Source organism: Ranitomeya imitator, chromosome 6 (genome assembly GCF_032444005.1).
Source record: "Ranitomeya imitator isolate aRanImi1 chromosome 6, aRanImi1.pri, whole genome shotgun sequence".
NCBI classification, from domain to species: domain Eukaryota; kingdom Metazoa; phylum Chordata; class Amphibia; order Anura; family Dendrobatidae; genus Ranitomeya; species Ranitomeya imitator.
The window spans coordinates 547,770,328-547,785,100 of record NC_091287.1 but is presented as its reverse complement, the minus strand read 5'-3'; the positions used below and the strand labels follow the sequence as shown (position 1 = coordinate 547,785,100).

The 14,773-nt window shown below is 43.8% G+C and overlaps 1 protein-coding gene across 1 annotated transcript in view; it reads left to right on the top strand.

Annotated features, from left to right (window-relative positions):
• Window positions 1-14,773, top strand: part of COL22A1 (collagen type XXII alpha 1 chain) — a 573,554-nt gene that overhangs the window by 279,183 nt on the left and 279,598 nt on the right. Inside the window, exons 18-21 of the mRNA XM_069732369.1 lie at window positions 11,457-11,510; window positions 11,669-11,722; window positions 13,172-13,216; window positions 13,366-13,395. Of these exons, the coding sequence (XP_069588470.1) occupies window positions 11,457-11,510; window positions 11,669-11,722; window positions 13,172-13,216; window positions 13,366-13,395 (183 nt within the window). The remainder of the gene's footprint in view (window positions 1-11,456; window positions 11,511-11,668; window positions 11,723-13,171; window positions 13,217-13,365; window positions 13,396-14,773) is intronic.

Sequence of the window (14,773 nt, the reverse complement as noted above, 5' to 3'; positions counted from 1 at the left end):
CCTTAACAGGATCCATCTCGATAGTAGAAGGGGAAAAGATGAACCCCAAAAATGAAACCTTCTGCAAACCAAAGAGACACTTTGATCCCTTCACAAACAAAGAATTAGCACGCAGGACCTGAAAAACCGTTCTGACCTGCTTCACATGAGACTCCCAATCATCCGAGAAGATCAAAATGTCATCCAAGCACACAATCAGGAATTTATCCAGGTACTCTCGGAAGATGTCATGCATAAAGGACTGAAACACTGATGGAGCATTGGCAAGTCCGAATGGCATCACTAGATACTCAAAATGACCCTCTGGCGTATTAAATGCAGTTTTCCATTCATCGCCTCGCCTGATTCTCACCAGATTATACGCACCACGAAGATCTATCTTGGTGAACCAACTAGTCCCCTTAATCTGAGCAAACAAATCAGATAACAATGGCAAAGGGTAATGAAATTTAACCGTGATCTTATTTAGAAGGCGGTAATCTATACAAGGTCTCAGAGAACCATCCTTCTTGGCTACAAAAAAGAACCCTGCTCCTAATGGCGACGATGACGGGCGAATATGCCCCTTCTCCAGGGATTCCTTCACATAACTGCGCATAGCGGCGTGCTCAGGCACGGATAAATTAAACAGTCGACCTTTTGGGAATTTACTACCAGGAATCAAATTGATAGCACAATCACAATCCCTATGCGGAGGTAGGGTATCGGACTTGGGCTCATCAAATACATCCCGGTAATCAGACAAGAACTCTGGAACCTCAAAAGGGGTGGATGACGAAATTGACAGAAATGGAACATCACCATGTACCCCCTGACAACCCCAGCTGGACACCGACATGGATTTCCAATCTAATACTGGATTATGGGCTTGTAGCCATGGCAACCCCAACACGACCACATCATGCAGATTATGCAACACCAGAAAGCGAATAACCTCCTGATGTGCAGGAGCCATGCACATGGTCAGCTGGGTCCAGTATTGAGGCTTATTCTTGGCCAAAGGCGTAGCATCAATTCCTCTCAATGGAATAGGACACTGCAAGGGCTCCAAGAAAAACCCACAACGCTTAGCATATTCCAAGTCCATCAAATTCAGGGCAGCGCCTGAATCCACAAATGCCATGACAGAATACGATGACAAAGAGCAGATCAAGGTAACGGACAGAAGAAATTTTGACTGTACCGTACCAATGGTGGCAGACCTAGCGACCGCTTAGTGCGCTTAGGACAATCAGAGATAGCATGAGTGGAATCACCACAGTAGAAACACAGCCCATTCAGACGTCTGTGTTCTTGCCGTTCAACTCTGGTCAAAGTCCTATCGCACTGCATAGGCTCAGGTTTAAGCTCAGGTAATGCCGCCAAATGGTGCACAGATTTACGCTCACGCAAGCGTCGACCGATCTGAATGGCCAAAGACATAGACTCATTCAAACCAGCAGGCATAGGAAATCCCACCATGACATCCTTAAGGGCTTCAGAGAGACCCTTTCTGAACATAGCTGCCTGCGCAGATTCATTCCATTGAGTGAGCACGGACCACTTTCTAAATTTCTGACAATATTCCTCTATCTCATCCTGAGCCTGACAAAGAGCCAGCAAATTTTTTTCTGCCTGATCCACTGAATTAGGCTCATCGTACAGCAATCCAAGCGCCAGGAAAAACGCATCGATATTACTTAATGCAGGATCTCCTGACGCAAGAGAAAATGCCCAGTCCTGAGGGTCGCCACGCAAAAAAGAAATGACGATCCTAACCTGTTGAACTGGGTCACCAGAGGAGCGAGGTTTCAAAGCCAGAAATAGTTTACAATTATTTTTGAAACTCAGAAATTTAGTTCTATCTCCAAAAAACAAATCTGGAATAGGAATTCTCGGTTCTAACAAAGAATTCTGAACCACAAAATCTTGAATATTTTGAACTCTTGCCGTGAGCTGATCCACACATGAAGACAGACCTTTAATGTCCATTGCTACACCTGTGTCCTGAACCACCCAAATGTCTAAGGGAAAAAAAAGGCAAAACACAGTGCAAAGAAAAAAAATGGTCTCAGAACTTCTTTTTTCCCTCTATTGAGAATCATTAGCACTTTTGGCTTCCTGTACTGTTATGAAAGGCAATTCAGTTCCACAATGGACATAGCGGTCAGAGCACATACAGTGATCTGACAATAACCCAAAATCATAGAACGAGCTCTGAGACGTGGGAACTCTGCAGACCGCAATCCCTAATCCTCTCCAAACAACACTAGAGGCAGCCGTGGATTGCGCCTAACTCTGCCTATGCAACTCGGCACAGCCTGAGAAACTAACTAGCCTGAAGATAGAAAATAAGCCTACCTTGCCTCAGAGAAATACCCCAAAGGAAAAGGCAACCCCCCACATATAATGACTGTGAGTTAAGATGAAAAGACAAACGTAGAGATGAAATAGATTCAGCAAAGTGAGGCCCGACTTTCCTAACAGAGCGAGGATAGGAAAGGTAACTTTGCGGTCTACACAAAACCCTAAAGAAAACCACGCAAAGGGGGCAAAAAGACCCTCCGTACCGAACTAACGGCACGGAGGTACACCCTTTGCGTCCCAGAGCTTCCAGCAAAACAATTAGACAAGCTGGACAGAAAAAATAGCAAACAAATAGCAAAGAAGAACTTAGCTATGCAGAGCAACAGGCCACAGGAATGATCCAGGGAAAAACGAGTCCAACACAGGAACATTGACAGGAAGCCAGGATCAAAGCATTAGGTGGAGTTAAGTAGAGAAGCACCTAACGACCTCACCACATCACCTGAGGGAGGAAACTCAGAAGCCGCAGTACCACTTTCCTCCACCAACGGAAGCTCACAGAGAGAATCAGCCGAAGTACCACTTGTGACCACAGGAGGGAGCTCTGCCACAGAATTCACAACAGTACCCCCCCCTTGAGGAGGGGTCACCGAACCCTCACCAGAGCCCCCAGGCCGACCAGGATAAGCCACATGAAAGGCACGAACAAGATCGGGAGCATGGACATCAGAGGCAAAAACACAGGAATTATCTTCCTGAGCATAACCCTTCCATTTAACCAGATACTGGAGTTTCTGTCTTGAAACACGAGAATCCAAAATCTTCTCCACAATATACTCCAACTCCCCCTCCACCAAAACCGGGGCAGGAGGGTCAACAGATGGAACCATAGGTGCCACGTATCTCCGCAACAATGACCTATGGAATACGTTATGTATGGAAAAAGAATCTGGAAGGGTCAGACGAAAAGACACAGGATTAAGAACCTCAGAAATCCTATACGGACCAATGAAACGAGGTTTAAACTTAGGAGCAGAAACCTTCATAGGAATATGACGAAAAGATAACCAAACCAGATCCCCAACACGAAGTCGGGGACCCACACGGCGTCTGCGATTAGCGAAACGTTGAGCCTTCTCCTGGGACAAGGTCAAATTGTCCACTACATGAGTCCAAATCTGCTGCAACCTGTCCACCACAGTATCCACACCAGGACAGTCCGAAGACTCAACCTGTCCTGAAGAGAAACGAGGATGGAACCCAGAATTGCAGAAAAATGGCGAAACCAAGGTAGCCGAGCTGGCCCGATTATTAAGGGCGAACTCAGCCAAAGGCAAAAAGGACACCCAGTCATCCTGATCAGCAGAATCAAAGCATCTCAGATATGTTTCCAAGGTCTGATTGGTTCGTTCGGTCTGGCCATTCGTCTGAGGATGGAAAGCCAAGGAAAAAGACAAGTCAATGCCCATCCTACCACAAAAGGCTCGCCAAAACCTCGAAACAAACTGGGAACCTCTGTCAAAAACGATATTCTCTGGAATGCCATGTAAACGAACCACATGCTGGAAGAACAATGGCACCAAATCAGAGGAGGAAGGCAATTTAGACAAGGGTACCAGATGGACCATCTTAGAAAAGCGATCACAGACCACCCAAATGACTGACATCTTTTGAGAAACGGGAAGATCTGAAATAAAATCCATAGAGATATGTGTCCAAGGCCTCTTCGGGACCGGCAAGGGCAAATGCAACCCACTGGCACGAGAACAGCAGGGCTTAGCCCGAGCACAAATCCCACAGAACTGCACAAAAGTACGCACATCCCGTGACAGAGATGGCCACCAAAAGGATCTAGCCACTAACTCTCTGGTACCAAAGATTCCAGGATGACCAGCCAACACCGAACAATGAACCTCAGAGATAACTTTATTCGTCCACCTATCAGGGACAAACAGTTTCTCCGCTGGACAACGATCAGGTTTATTAGCCTGAAATTTTTGCAGCACCCGCCGCAAATCAGGGGAAATGGCAGACACAATTACTCCTTCCTTGAGGATACCCGCCGGCTCAGACAAACCCGGAGAGTCGGGCACAAAACTACTAGACAGAGCATCCGCCTTCACATTTTTAGAGCCCGGAAGGTACGAAATCACAAAGTCAAAACGGGCAAAAAACAGCGACCAACGAGCCTGTCTAGGATTCAACCGCTTAGCAGACTCGAGATAAGTCAAGTTCTTATGATCAGTCAATACCACCACGCGATGCTTAGCTCCTTCAAGCCAATGACGCCACTCCTCGAATGCCCACTTCATGGCCAGCAACTCTCGGCTGCCCACATCATAATTTCGCTCAGCAGGCGAAAACTTCCTGGAAAAAAAAGCGCATGGTTTCATCACTGAGCAATCAGAAACTCTCTGCGACAAAACCGCCCCTGCTCCAATCTCAGAAGCATCCACCTCGACCTGGAACGGAAGAGAAACATCTGGTTGACACAACACAGGGGCAGAAGAAAAACGACGCTTCAACTCTTGAAAAGCTTCCACAGCAGCAGAAGACCAATTGACCACATCAGCACCCTTCTTGGTCAAATCGGTCAATGGTTTGGCAATACTAGAAAAATTGCAGATGAAGCGACGATAAAAATTAGCAAAGCCCAGGAACTTTTGCAGACTTTTCAGAGATGTCGGCTGAGTCCAATCATGGATGGCTTGGACCTTAACAGGATCCATCTCGATAGTAGAAGGGGAAAAGATGAACCCCAAAAATGAAACCTTCTGCAAACCAAAGAGACACTTTGATCCCTTCACAAACAAAGAATTAGCACGCAGGACCTGAAAAACCGTTCTGACCTGCTTCACATGAGACTCCCAATCATCCGAGAAGATCAAAATGTCATCCAAGCACACAATCAGGAATTTATCCAGGTACTCTCGGAAGATGTCATGCATAAAGGACTGAAACACTGATGGAGCATTGGCAAGTCCGAATGGCATCACTAGATACTCAAAATGACCCTCTGGCGTATTAAATGCAGTTTTCCATTCATCGCCTCGCCTGATTCTCACCAGATTATACGCACCACGAAGATCTATCTTGGTGAACCAACTAGTCCCCTTAATCTGAGCAAACAAATCAGATAACAATGGCAAAGGGTAATGAAATTTAACCGTGATCTTATTTAGAAGGCGGTAATCTATACAAGGTCTCAGAGAACCATCCTTCTTGGCTACAAAAAAGAACCCTGCTCCTAATGGCGACGATGACGGGCGAATATGCCCCTTCTCCAGGGATTCCTTCACATAACTGCGCATAGCGGCGTGCTCAGGCACGGATAAATTAAACAGTCGACCTTTTGGGAATTTACTACCAGGAATCAAATTGATAGCACAATCACAATCCCTATGCGGAGGTAGGGTATCGGACTTGGGCTCATCAAATACATCCCGGTAATCAGACAAGAACTCTGGAACCTCAAAAGGGGTGGATGACGAAATTGACAGAAATGGAACATCACCATGTACCCCCTGACAACCCCAGCTGGACACCGACATGGATTTCCAATCTAATACTGGATTATGGGCTTGTAGCCATGGCAACCCCAACACGACCACATCATGCAGATTATGCAACACCAGAAAGCGAATAACCTCCTGATGTGCAGGAGCCATGCACATGGTCAGCTGGGTCCAGTATTGAGGCTTATTCTTGGCCAAAGGCGTAGCATCAATTCCTCTCAATGGAATAGGACACTGCAAGGGCTCCAAGAAAAACACAACGCTTAGCATATTTCAAGTCCATCAAATTCAGGGCAGCGCCTGAATCCACAAATGCCATGACAGAATACGATGACAAAGAGCAGATCAAGGTAACGGACAGAAGAAATTTTGACTGTACCGTACCAATGGTGGCAGACCTAGCGACCGCTTAGTGCGCTTAGGACAATCAGAGATAGCATGAGTGGAATCACCACAGTAGAAACACAGCCCATTCAGACGTCTGTGTTCTTGCCGTTCAACTCTGGTCAAAGTCCTATCGCACTGCATAGGCTCAGGTTTAAGCTCAGGTAATGCCGCCAAATGGTGCACAGATTTACGCTCACGCAAGCGTCGACCGATCTGAATGGCCAAAGACATAGACTCATTCAAACCAGCAGGCATAGGAAATCCCACCATGACATCCTTAAGGGCTTCAGAGAGACCCTTTCTGAACATAGCTGCCTGCGCAGATTCATTCCATTGAGTGAGCACGGACCACTTTCTAAATTTCTGACAATATTCCTCTATCTCATCCTGAGCCTGACAAAGAGCCAGCAAATTTTTTTCTGCCTGATCCACTGAATTAGGCTCATCGTACAGCAATCCAAGCGCCAGGAAAAACGCATCGATATTACTTAATGCAGGATCTCCTGACGCAAGAGAAAATGTCCAGTCCTGAGGGTCGCCACGCAAAAAAGAAATGACGATCCTAACCTGTTGAACTGGGTCACCAGAGGAGCGAGGTTTCAAAGCCAGAAATAGTTTACAATTATTTTTGAAACTCAGAAATTTAGTTCTATCTCCAAAAAACAAATCTGGAATAGGAATTCTCGGTTCTAACAAAGAATTCTGAACCACAAAATCTTGAATATTTTGAACTCTTGCCGTGAGCTGATCCACACATGAAGACAGACCTTTAATGTCCATTGCTACACCTGTGTCCTGAACCACCCAAATGTCTAAGGGAAAAAAAAAGGCAAAACACAGTGCAAAGAAAAAAAATGGTCTCAGAACTTCTTTTTTCCCTCTATTGAGAATCATTAGCACTTTTGGCTTCCTGTACTGTTATGAAAGGCAATTCAGTTCCACAATGGACATAGCGGTCAGAGCACATACAGTGATCTGACAATAACCCAAAATCATAGAACGAGCTCTGAGACGTGGGAACTCTGCAGACCGCAATCCCTAATCCTCTCCAAACAACACTAGAGGCAGCCGTGGATTGCGCCTAACTCTGCCTATGCAACTCGGCACAGCCTGAGAAACTAACTAGCCTGAAGATAGAAAATAAGCCTACCTTGCCTCAGAGAAATACCCCAAAGGAAAAGGCAACCCCCCACATATAATGACTGTGAGTTAAGATGAAAAGACAAACGTAGAGATGAAATAGATTCAGCAAAGTGAGGCCCGACTTTCCTAACAGAGCGAGGATAGGAAAGGTAACTTTGCGGTCTACACAAAACCCTAAAGAAAACCACCCAAAGGGGGCAAAAAGACCCTCCGTACCGAACTAACGGCACGGAGGTACACCCTTTGCGTCCCAGAGCTTCCAGCAAAACAATTAGACAAGCTGGACAGAAAAAATAGCAAACAAATAGCAAAGAAGAACTTAGCTATGCAGAGCAACAGGCCACAGGAATGATCCAGGGAAAAACGAGTCCAACACAGGAACATTGACAGGAAGCCAGGATCAAAGCATTAGGTGGAGTTAAGTAGAGAAGCACCTAACGACCTCACCACATCACCTGAGGGAGGAAACTCAGAAGCCGCAGTACCACTTTCCTCCACCAACGGAAGCTCACAGAGAGAATTAGCCAAAGTACCACTTGTGACCACAGGAGGGAGCTCTGCCACAGAATTCACAACACTATTGTGATTCGCAGATCTGATTTACACAATAGGTCATTACTCCATTACACCCAATAAATAGCATCTGAAATCTGCATTGTGTCATGCATCCTATTATCTGGCCTTCATCTCAGGGTTGGGTCTACGGAGTAGCTGCTGACCCGCAAGTGACTTCATGGGATCCAGTCCTTGGGGTCTCATTGAAGATGAGGGACACGGGCAATTGCACGTTTTTCACCCCACACCAGCCTTGTATAGGGACACAGATCACCATATTGCAATATCTGAACTAAGAGTTAAAAAAACGACACTTGAGAATTTCATCCCCGCTCCATCTGTACGGTATAATTACGCTCACGAACGTCGATGAACCCGGCGCTTCCAATGAATTAACATAATCGCATCGCTGAGTTCATTTCACTTCGCCGATTTATCTTTTCCATTATTAAAAATACAATAATAGAATTAAAGGCTCCTTATGAAATATCAATAAGTCATTAACTCCTCGCGCCTTGATCTTAGAACGCCGCTCAGTCCGCGGCTACAAACTCATTCCAAAAGTAACGTAAGAAATGGCGGAGATAGTCTTCCCGAAATCTGCGCTAATTCAGATGTCTGGAAGTCTCTGAGCTTCAATCACTGCTCCAGTGATCGGCGGACACCTCCGAGGACGAGTGTAGGAAGCGTCGTGCGGCAGGACGGCTCCGGCTCCGAGGACTAGACAGTTCCTTTAATTGTGCGATCACACATCACTGAGGTTGGGAATTAGTTTTTGCCTTCGATACTCTGAGAATGGAGCCCTGACCTCCATGCATTTTACATTTGTCACTTTCCGACACTTTACCTGGCAGAGAGAATTCAGTTGTCCGTTAACTCCTTCCTGTGACGGACACTGAAAGTAGAGGTTGTACTGTGACTGGCACTGTATATAGAGGCTATACTGTGACTGGCAAAGTATATAGAGGTTATCCTGTGACTGGCACTATATCTAGAGGTTATACTGTGACTGGCACTGAATATAGAGGTGTGAAAGCCATCACACCAGCGTCAAGGTGAACCCAAATTCAGGATGGTCCTAACCTCTAGTATTAGAACCTGAGAGTACGACGTGATGTGCTCTGCTGTATTTCCTGGACTACATGAGACACTATGCCGGCGATTCTCATGGATCACAACCACTGGTGGGTTATATGAAGAAAAGGACCACAGCTGGTGTCAGCTCCAGAACTCCACCTGCCTCTCAGCAGATTGAAACCATCAACAAACACTTCTTTGCAGTTACCCCAGGGCGATCCTGAACTCGCAGGCTGCTCCAGGTGCACACCGGACGTCTAATGTTTGTAGTCTCTCCTTCATTGACCCAGTTGTTCAGATTCTCGGTGAGAGTCACTCTCGCTCCAGTTCTCACTGTGGCTCCTCGCTCTCATTGTCCTCCAGGCCCTTGTTCTCCTCCTAGGACAGTCACAGAGAGGTGATCTCCTTGCTCATTCCTGTTCTCTTTACATGCTCTCTGCAACATGGCTGGAAATCAGCTCATCCATAATCTTGGTGCTCTCCCCACCCAGACACACACAGGTAATATTACTGACACACTTACCCCTATCTATCGGGCGCTTCGCTGTCAATATGGGCCCCTTTATCATTGGCAGGACTCAACCTTCTCAACACACAAAACAGCAATGAAATGAACACACAATAAAACCTAAACAAGTGCACAACGCCCAAGTTCTTCTCAGCTACGTAATAAATTGTCAAATATGGATTCACTGATATCACAGGTCTATAACCTATAAAACCAGACTCGGACTCTGGCTCTCACCACATTTACCTAAAGATTCCTTGCATATTCCCTAAAACATCATACACCATGTTGGTGCAACAGAAGAATAAAATAATATATTATATAGTATTGTTCATAGACCACGAGACCAACAAAAGAATAGCAAATAAATAAGATTTCCGAAGAGTGGAGACCAACATATTGGCACATTTCGTAAAGCCCATGCCATCTTAACATACAGTAGATCCATGCTTATTTATTGAGTTACACTTTCTTATAGTTCTTCGGCCTTTTTCATAAACCTTCTTCTCCAACTTGCCTTTGGCTATAATACAACTGACTGCAGCAGAAGCTCTCCCGCTATTTCTCTACTTCCAAAAGAGACCAAGCACAACACTCTCTTTACCCTCTTATTAAAACACCATCTCCTTGGTCACCTCTCTATCCAAATTAGAAGGAATATAGGAGAAGATTCCGAAAGAAAATAACCTTTGTCCTCTCTGTAAGATTTTTGCCGGATGGTTTATTTCCGAAGCAGAAAATTCTACAAAGTCAAACTTTGTATCCCTAAGTAATGGAGTACGAATTTTTAGGCTTGTTTTTGTTGTCCAAAGTTGGTCCACAGTCATGTTTTTAACTAGTTCTATTGTCCCATAGCCACAAAATGTCCTTGTCCACTGTTTTATAGGGTCATAAGAATAGTTTCCGATTTACGGGATGCAGCCATGTCTGATGTCTGTTTTTGGCTCTTCTATTGGAAAGATGTCCACTTGGAATAGCACAATGCTATTTCAGCATCCGGGAGGCTTAATTAATAATGAAGCTGATTGAAAATATTTACAGGCTGCCCAGAAGTCATTCATTATAAATTCTGATTACAAACAACGGGCAAATCCAATTTCATGAGACCTAATTAAATTTCACGTAACTGGAAATGCTCAGCCCTGGTGATCTGGTATCATGCTATGGTTACTATTTATGATTGGGGAGGCTTCCATCAGATTAGGGAATGGGACTAGTTTCTTTACAAAACTTAAAGAATAAGTCCCATTAGGGGAAATGAAGAGGTGAACAGTGCTCCCTAATTTCTTATAACGAGGGATCAATGAGGCTTGGTTGCAAGGAAATGTCTCAATGATCACTTTCAGCTTCCTTAGGGAGGAAGGTCCCATGTTGGGGACACTTAGTGCTCACTCTCTACTTCAAATAAGAAGGTGCTCTTAAAATGAAGGGTTCATATTTCAAGTTCCCTTAAAATGTCACAATTGTATTCATGGGTACAAACAGAGCATTTGTGTCTGGGTTAGTTGTGCCTGATGGGGTTGAAAAGAACCCACTCTTAAATTAAAAAGTCCCCACTTGTATAAATCGCACTGGTAGAGGTGGGTGGGCGTTGTTACAAATTTTACATTGGGCAAATTTGAAGAGGAAATTCATTTTATTAATATTTTTGATTGGGATCCTCACCAGTTACAAGAAATGGAGACATTTGTGTTTCATTATACCCTTGTTCTGAGCTGACCCCAAGAACAAGAGCCAACTTCAGCAGCCGGATGATTGCGCACCCTTCCATTCCTTTCAAAATCTGATGAAGAAGGCAAAGCACAACACAACAAGCTGTTCTTCATTTCCTTCTGGGGAGAACGGGTGATATAACAGCCCTTTTCTGGTGATTTATAGGTGTCTCAATGCTTGGATTGGATCCACATCGATCTAATAATTACCACCTATTTTTGTTTTCTTATTTTCAATTTAACCTTTACATAATTTATATTTTTATTTTTCAGGGCGACAGAGGTATTGACGGGTTTCCTGGAAAGCCAGGCCCAGAAGGAAAGGAGGTTAGTGGTGATGTTATCCATTCTTATCAAATTAATGTGTTCAGAAAATGATTATGCATTTTTTAATTTCAGATAAATACATAATCTGCTTTTCTTGAATTTATGAAAGCTATGAACCAATGTTGATCACTAACTTATGATCTTCTTGTATATTTCAGGGTATAAAAGGCAGCATTGGATTACCAGGGCTAAAGGGGCTGAAAGGAGACAGGGTGAGTGTGAACCCCATGGCAGTGCCACTTTCATCTACACATAAACATTTACTATATGGATAATGATATATACTGTACATATATGACTTACAGCAGGATTGAAATCACAGTTCATCATATGAATTGTTAGATAGAAAGCACTGAATGACCAACACATATTTGCATTATCCCATGTATTCTTCTCAAGATGCCTTTTATAGCTAATTGAGATACTACCATATAGTCATCTCTTCAGAATTAAGTAGGCAGCCTATGTAATGCTGAAGTTTTGGGATATATGAAAAAGTGCTGAAGTCACTATGTATTATAGCAAATAAGGATAGAGTTGTTGTAATGAGGTGATGGGAATGTGTCAGGAATTCTCTTTAGGGGTAAAGTATACAGTAGGTGGGCTATGACATTTATCAGTGTTATAGTCAAGTTAGCCAGGTTTGCATGTTTTGGATGCAGGACAGGGGCAGTCATTTGACACACATCCCCAAGTAGCCAGACATTAATCCCCAATGGAGAAAAGTGTCCAATCTGCCCCTTATTGTGGCACAACAATGCATTGGAGGGCACGGAGAGAGAGATGAAACCACCTCCGGACTCATCCCTTCGGGACTGAATACTTGTCAGAACCAGGACAATATCTTACTCTAATAACATCAAAGAAATCTCAAACAAAATCCTAATTTTCCAGTTTTTAACATCTAGGAGTCTTTCTATATGCCTCCATCAATCCCTCCGTGTCTTCTTCAAAGATTGAGAAGAACTAGGGTCAATGGCACATGTCCGGTGGTCCTTAGTGGTCATTGCATTCACATATCTCGTATATGTTTTACGTTACTGTTCAAGCGATGTGATTGGCTCACTGAGTCGTAAAGTGACGGTAAGAGAGGCCTGACCATTCTTTTTTGGCCTTAATTTGGAAGCTGCTCATTAGTCTATAAAAACAGTTTAAAAATAGAGGCAAAGAGGCCACAACAGTGAGCAAAAAACTAAAAAAGAAGCCAAAAAAGGACTAAAAAAGGACGCCAATGTTTTCCTGAAATATTTTCTGCTTCAACGACTTAGCAGATTTGCCGGCGTATAAAAGACACTGAATGCAGAAACCCTTTCTTAGCACGGAGCCTCGGGGCACTTGCACTGGTAGACCACCATACCCCACCCAACCGTAATTGTTTCCATTGCATCTTCCATTGGGTTAGACTGCCAGGATCTCTAAACTGCTGAATGGCGGATCGATATTTATTAGTCTAGTATGGTGACTGGTATCTCCCTGGGAAATCTCTCCTAAGAGTTTACATAAGTAAATTCATAAATTATTAATTTTTCCTTTTTTTTTCTCAGTTGTGTATTATTTATTTCATTTTACAATGAATACCGTTACCCTTAATGTAAGGATATACACAATCGATCTACTCTGTCATAACAGTAACATTTCTCTTTCTTTTTTTTTCTTTGTAGGGTGAAAAGGGTGAAGTCGGGTCCCCTGGATTGCCTGGAAGTGTTGTAAGGACTTTAGAAATGTATATTTTCTGCCTTGTATAGAATATATAATATATATTTTTTTTTAAGTTTAGAAATAAAAAATTGCAATAAATAAAGGTAAAAAAAAAAAAAAAAGTCTGGTCTAAAAATGGCCACGTTGTTCTTTGTAGGTCCAGATGGAAGGACTCAAAGGAGAACAGGTGAGAAAGCTGTTGGGAGTTTCATTATTCTATTTCATTACTTTTTTGTTACTCACTTATATCACTTGACACAAAATTAATTGTAGATTATTTCTTTATTTTTATGTTTTATTTCTAATTTATTTGTAAAAAATATATATATTTTTTATTTATTTGCAAAAAAACTAAAATATCAGCCTTAGAGCTGAGATCTTTAAAAGGTTTATTCCCATCTTATAAAGTGGTGGTATATTGGTGGAGGACGCCATCACTTTGTATTTGGAGGGTCTTTCGCCTTGAATAAAACGGACAACTGGTTTTGAGTTGTGCCCTATTTTTGTGTTTTTCTGCACCTTTGCACCCCTGGAGACACACTGTGACGGAAAACTCTATCACTGTGCCATTTTACAGTTCCCTTTAGAGAGTCTCTTATTTCTGGAGGACTTTCCCTGCCCATATATTACAAGGACTGTGCAATGCTTCGTTTCTCCTGTGGAGGCACTGCAGGGAAATTGTACACTTGCTGCGAAGTTTGCTGCCTGATGAAGGACTCAACAGTAGGACATTCTGCTATCAGTCTATTGTGGGTTCAGTCGTGTAGTAGAATGGGGGGTGCAGCAGCCTCCATTACGGTACCTCTGATGCCACCTCTGATGCCAAATCCTTAGGGAGCACCAACTTTTGGTCTTCCCCAAGTGAATATGATCCAGAATTGCAGGATCAGCCCTCAGGGGATCTCCACTGAGCGTCCAGCTTCTCCCGGGAGCATAGACTATCCGGCACCCAGAAAGCACTAGCTGCCAACTCCAGTACCTATGCAGAGCACTGCCATAGAGATTATAATCAGCTGCTGCACTGTTTATAGGCAGCAACCAAGATGACAAAGCGCTCAGCATAATGATTACACTGAGCTTTTTATGATCTTGGCTGCTGCCTATGCAGAGTGCAGTAGCAAGGCAATGTCATCTCTACTGATGCGCTCTGCATAGGTAGAAAAGGAGATCCCGTATGAAAGTCTGTGCAGCTCTCAGCGAATAGAAACTAACACTTATGACTAGACAATATTGAATGGGGCAGATGGAGCTATTCTCAAGAGCAATTGTGGTTGGCGTAGGTACTGTCAGAGGAATGAGCTCAGGGGAACACTGGGGTAGGAATGCTACACTCAGCTGGTGGGGAATAAATTCAGGTAGCCCTAGTATTTATATACAGAACAGTCAATGATTTCTGTACTTTGTGCATCAATCTATGCAGGAGGCTGCTGGTCAGTAAGTGACTACAAAGGTGGGCGGGAGGCGGCGGGCCGAAGAAGGGGCCAATATCCCGACTAGTGGAAGAGACAAATAGAATTTATGTGCCAATAGGATCTGTTGCATTAATGTTGCAAACAGAAGCTGAG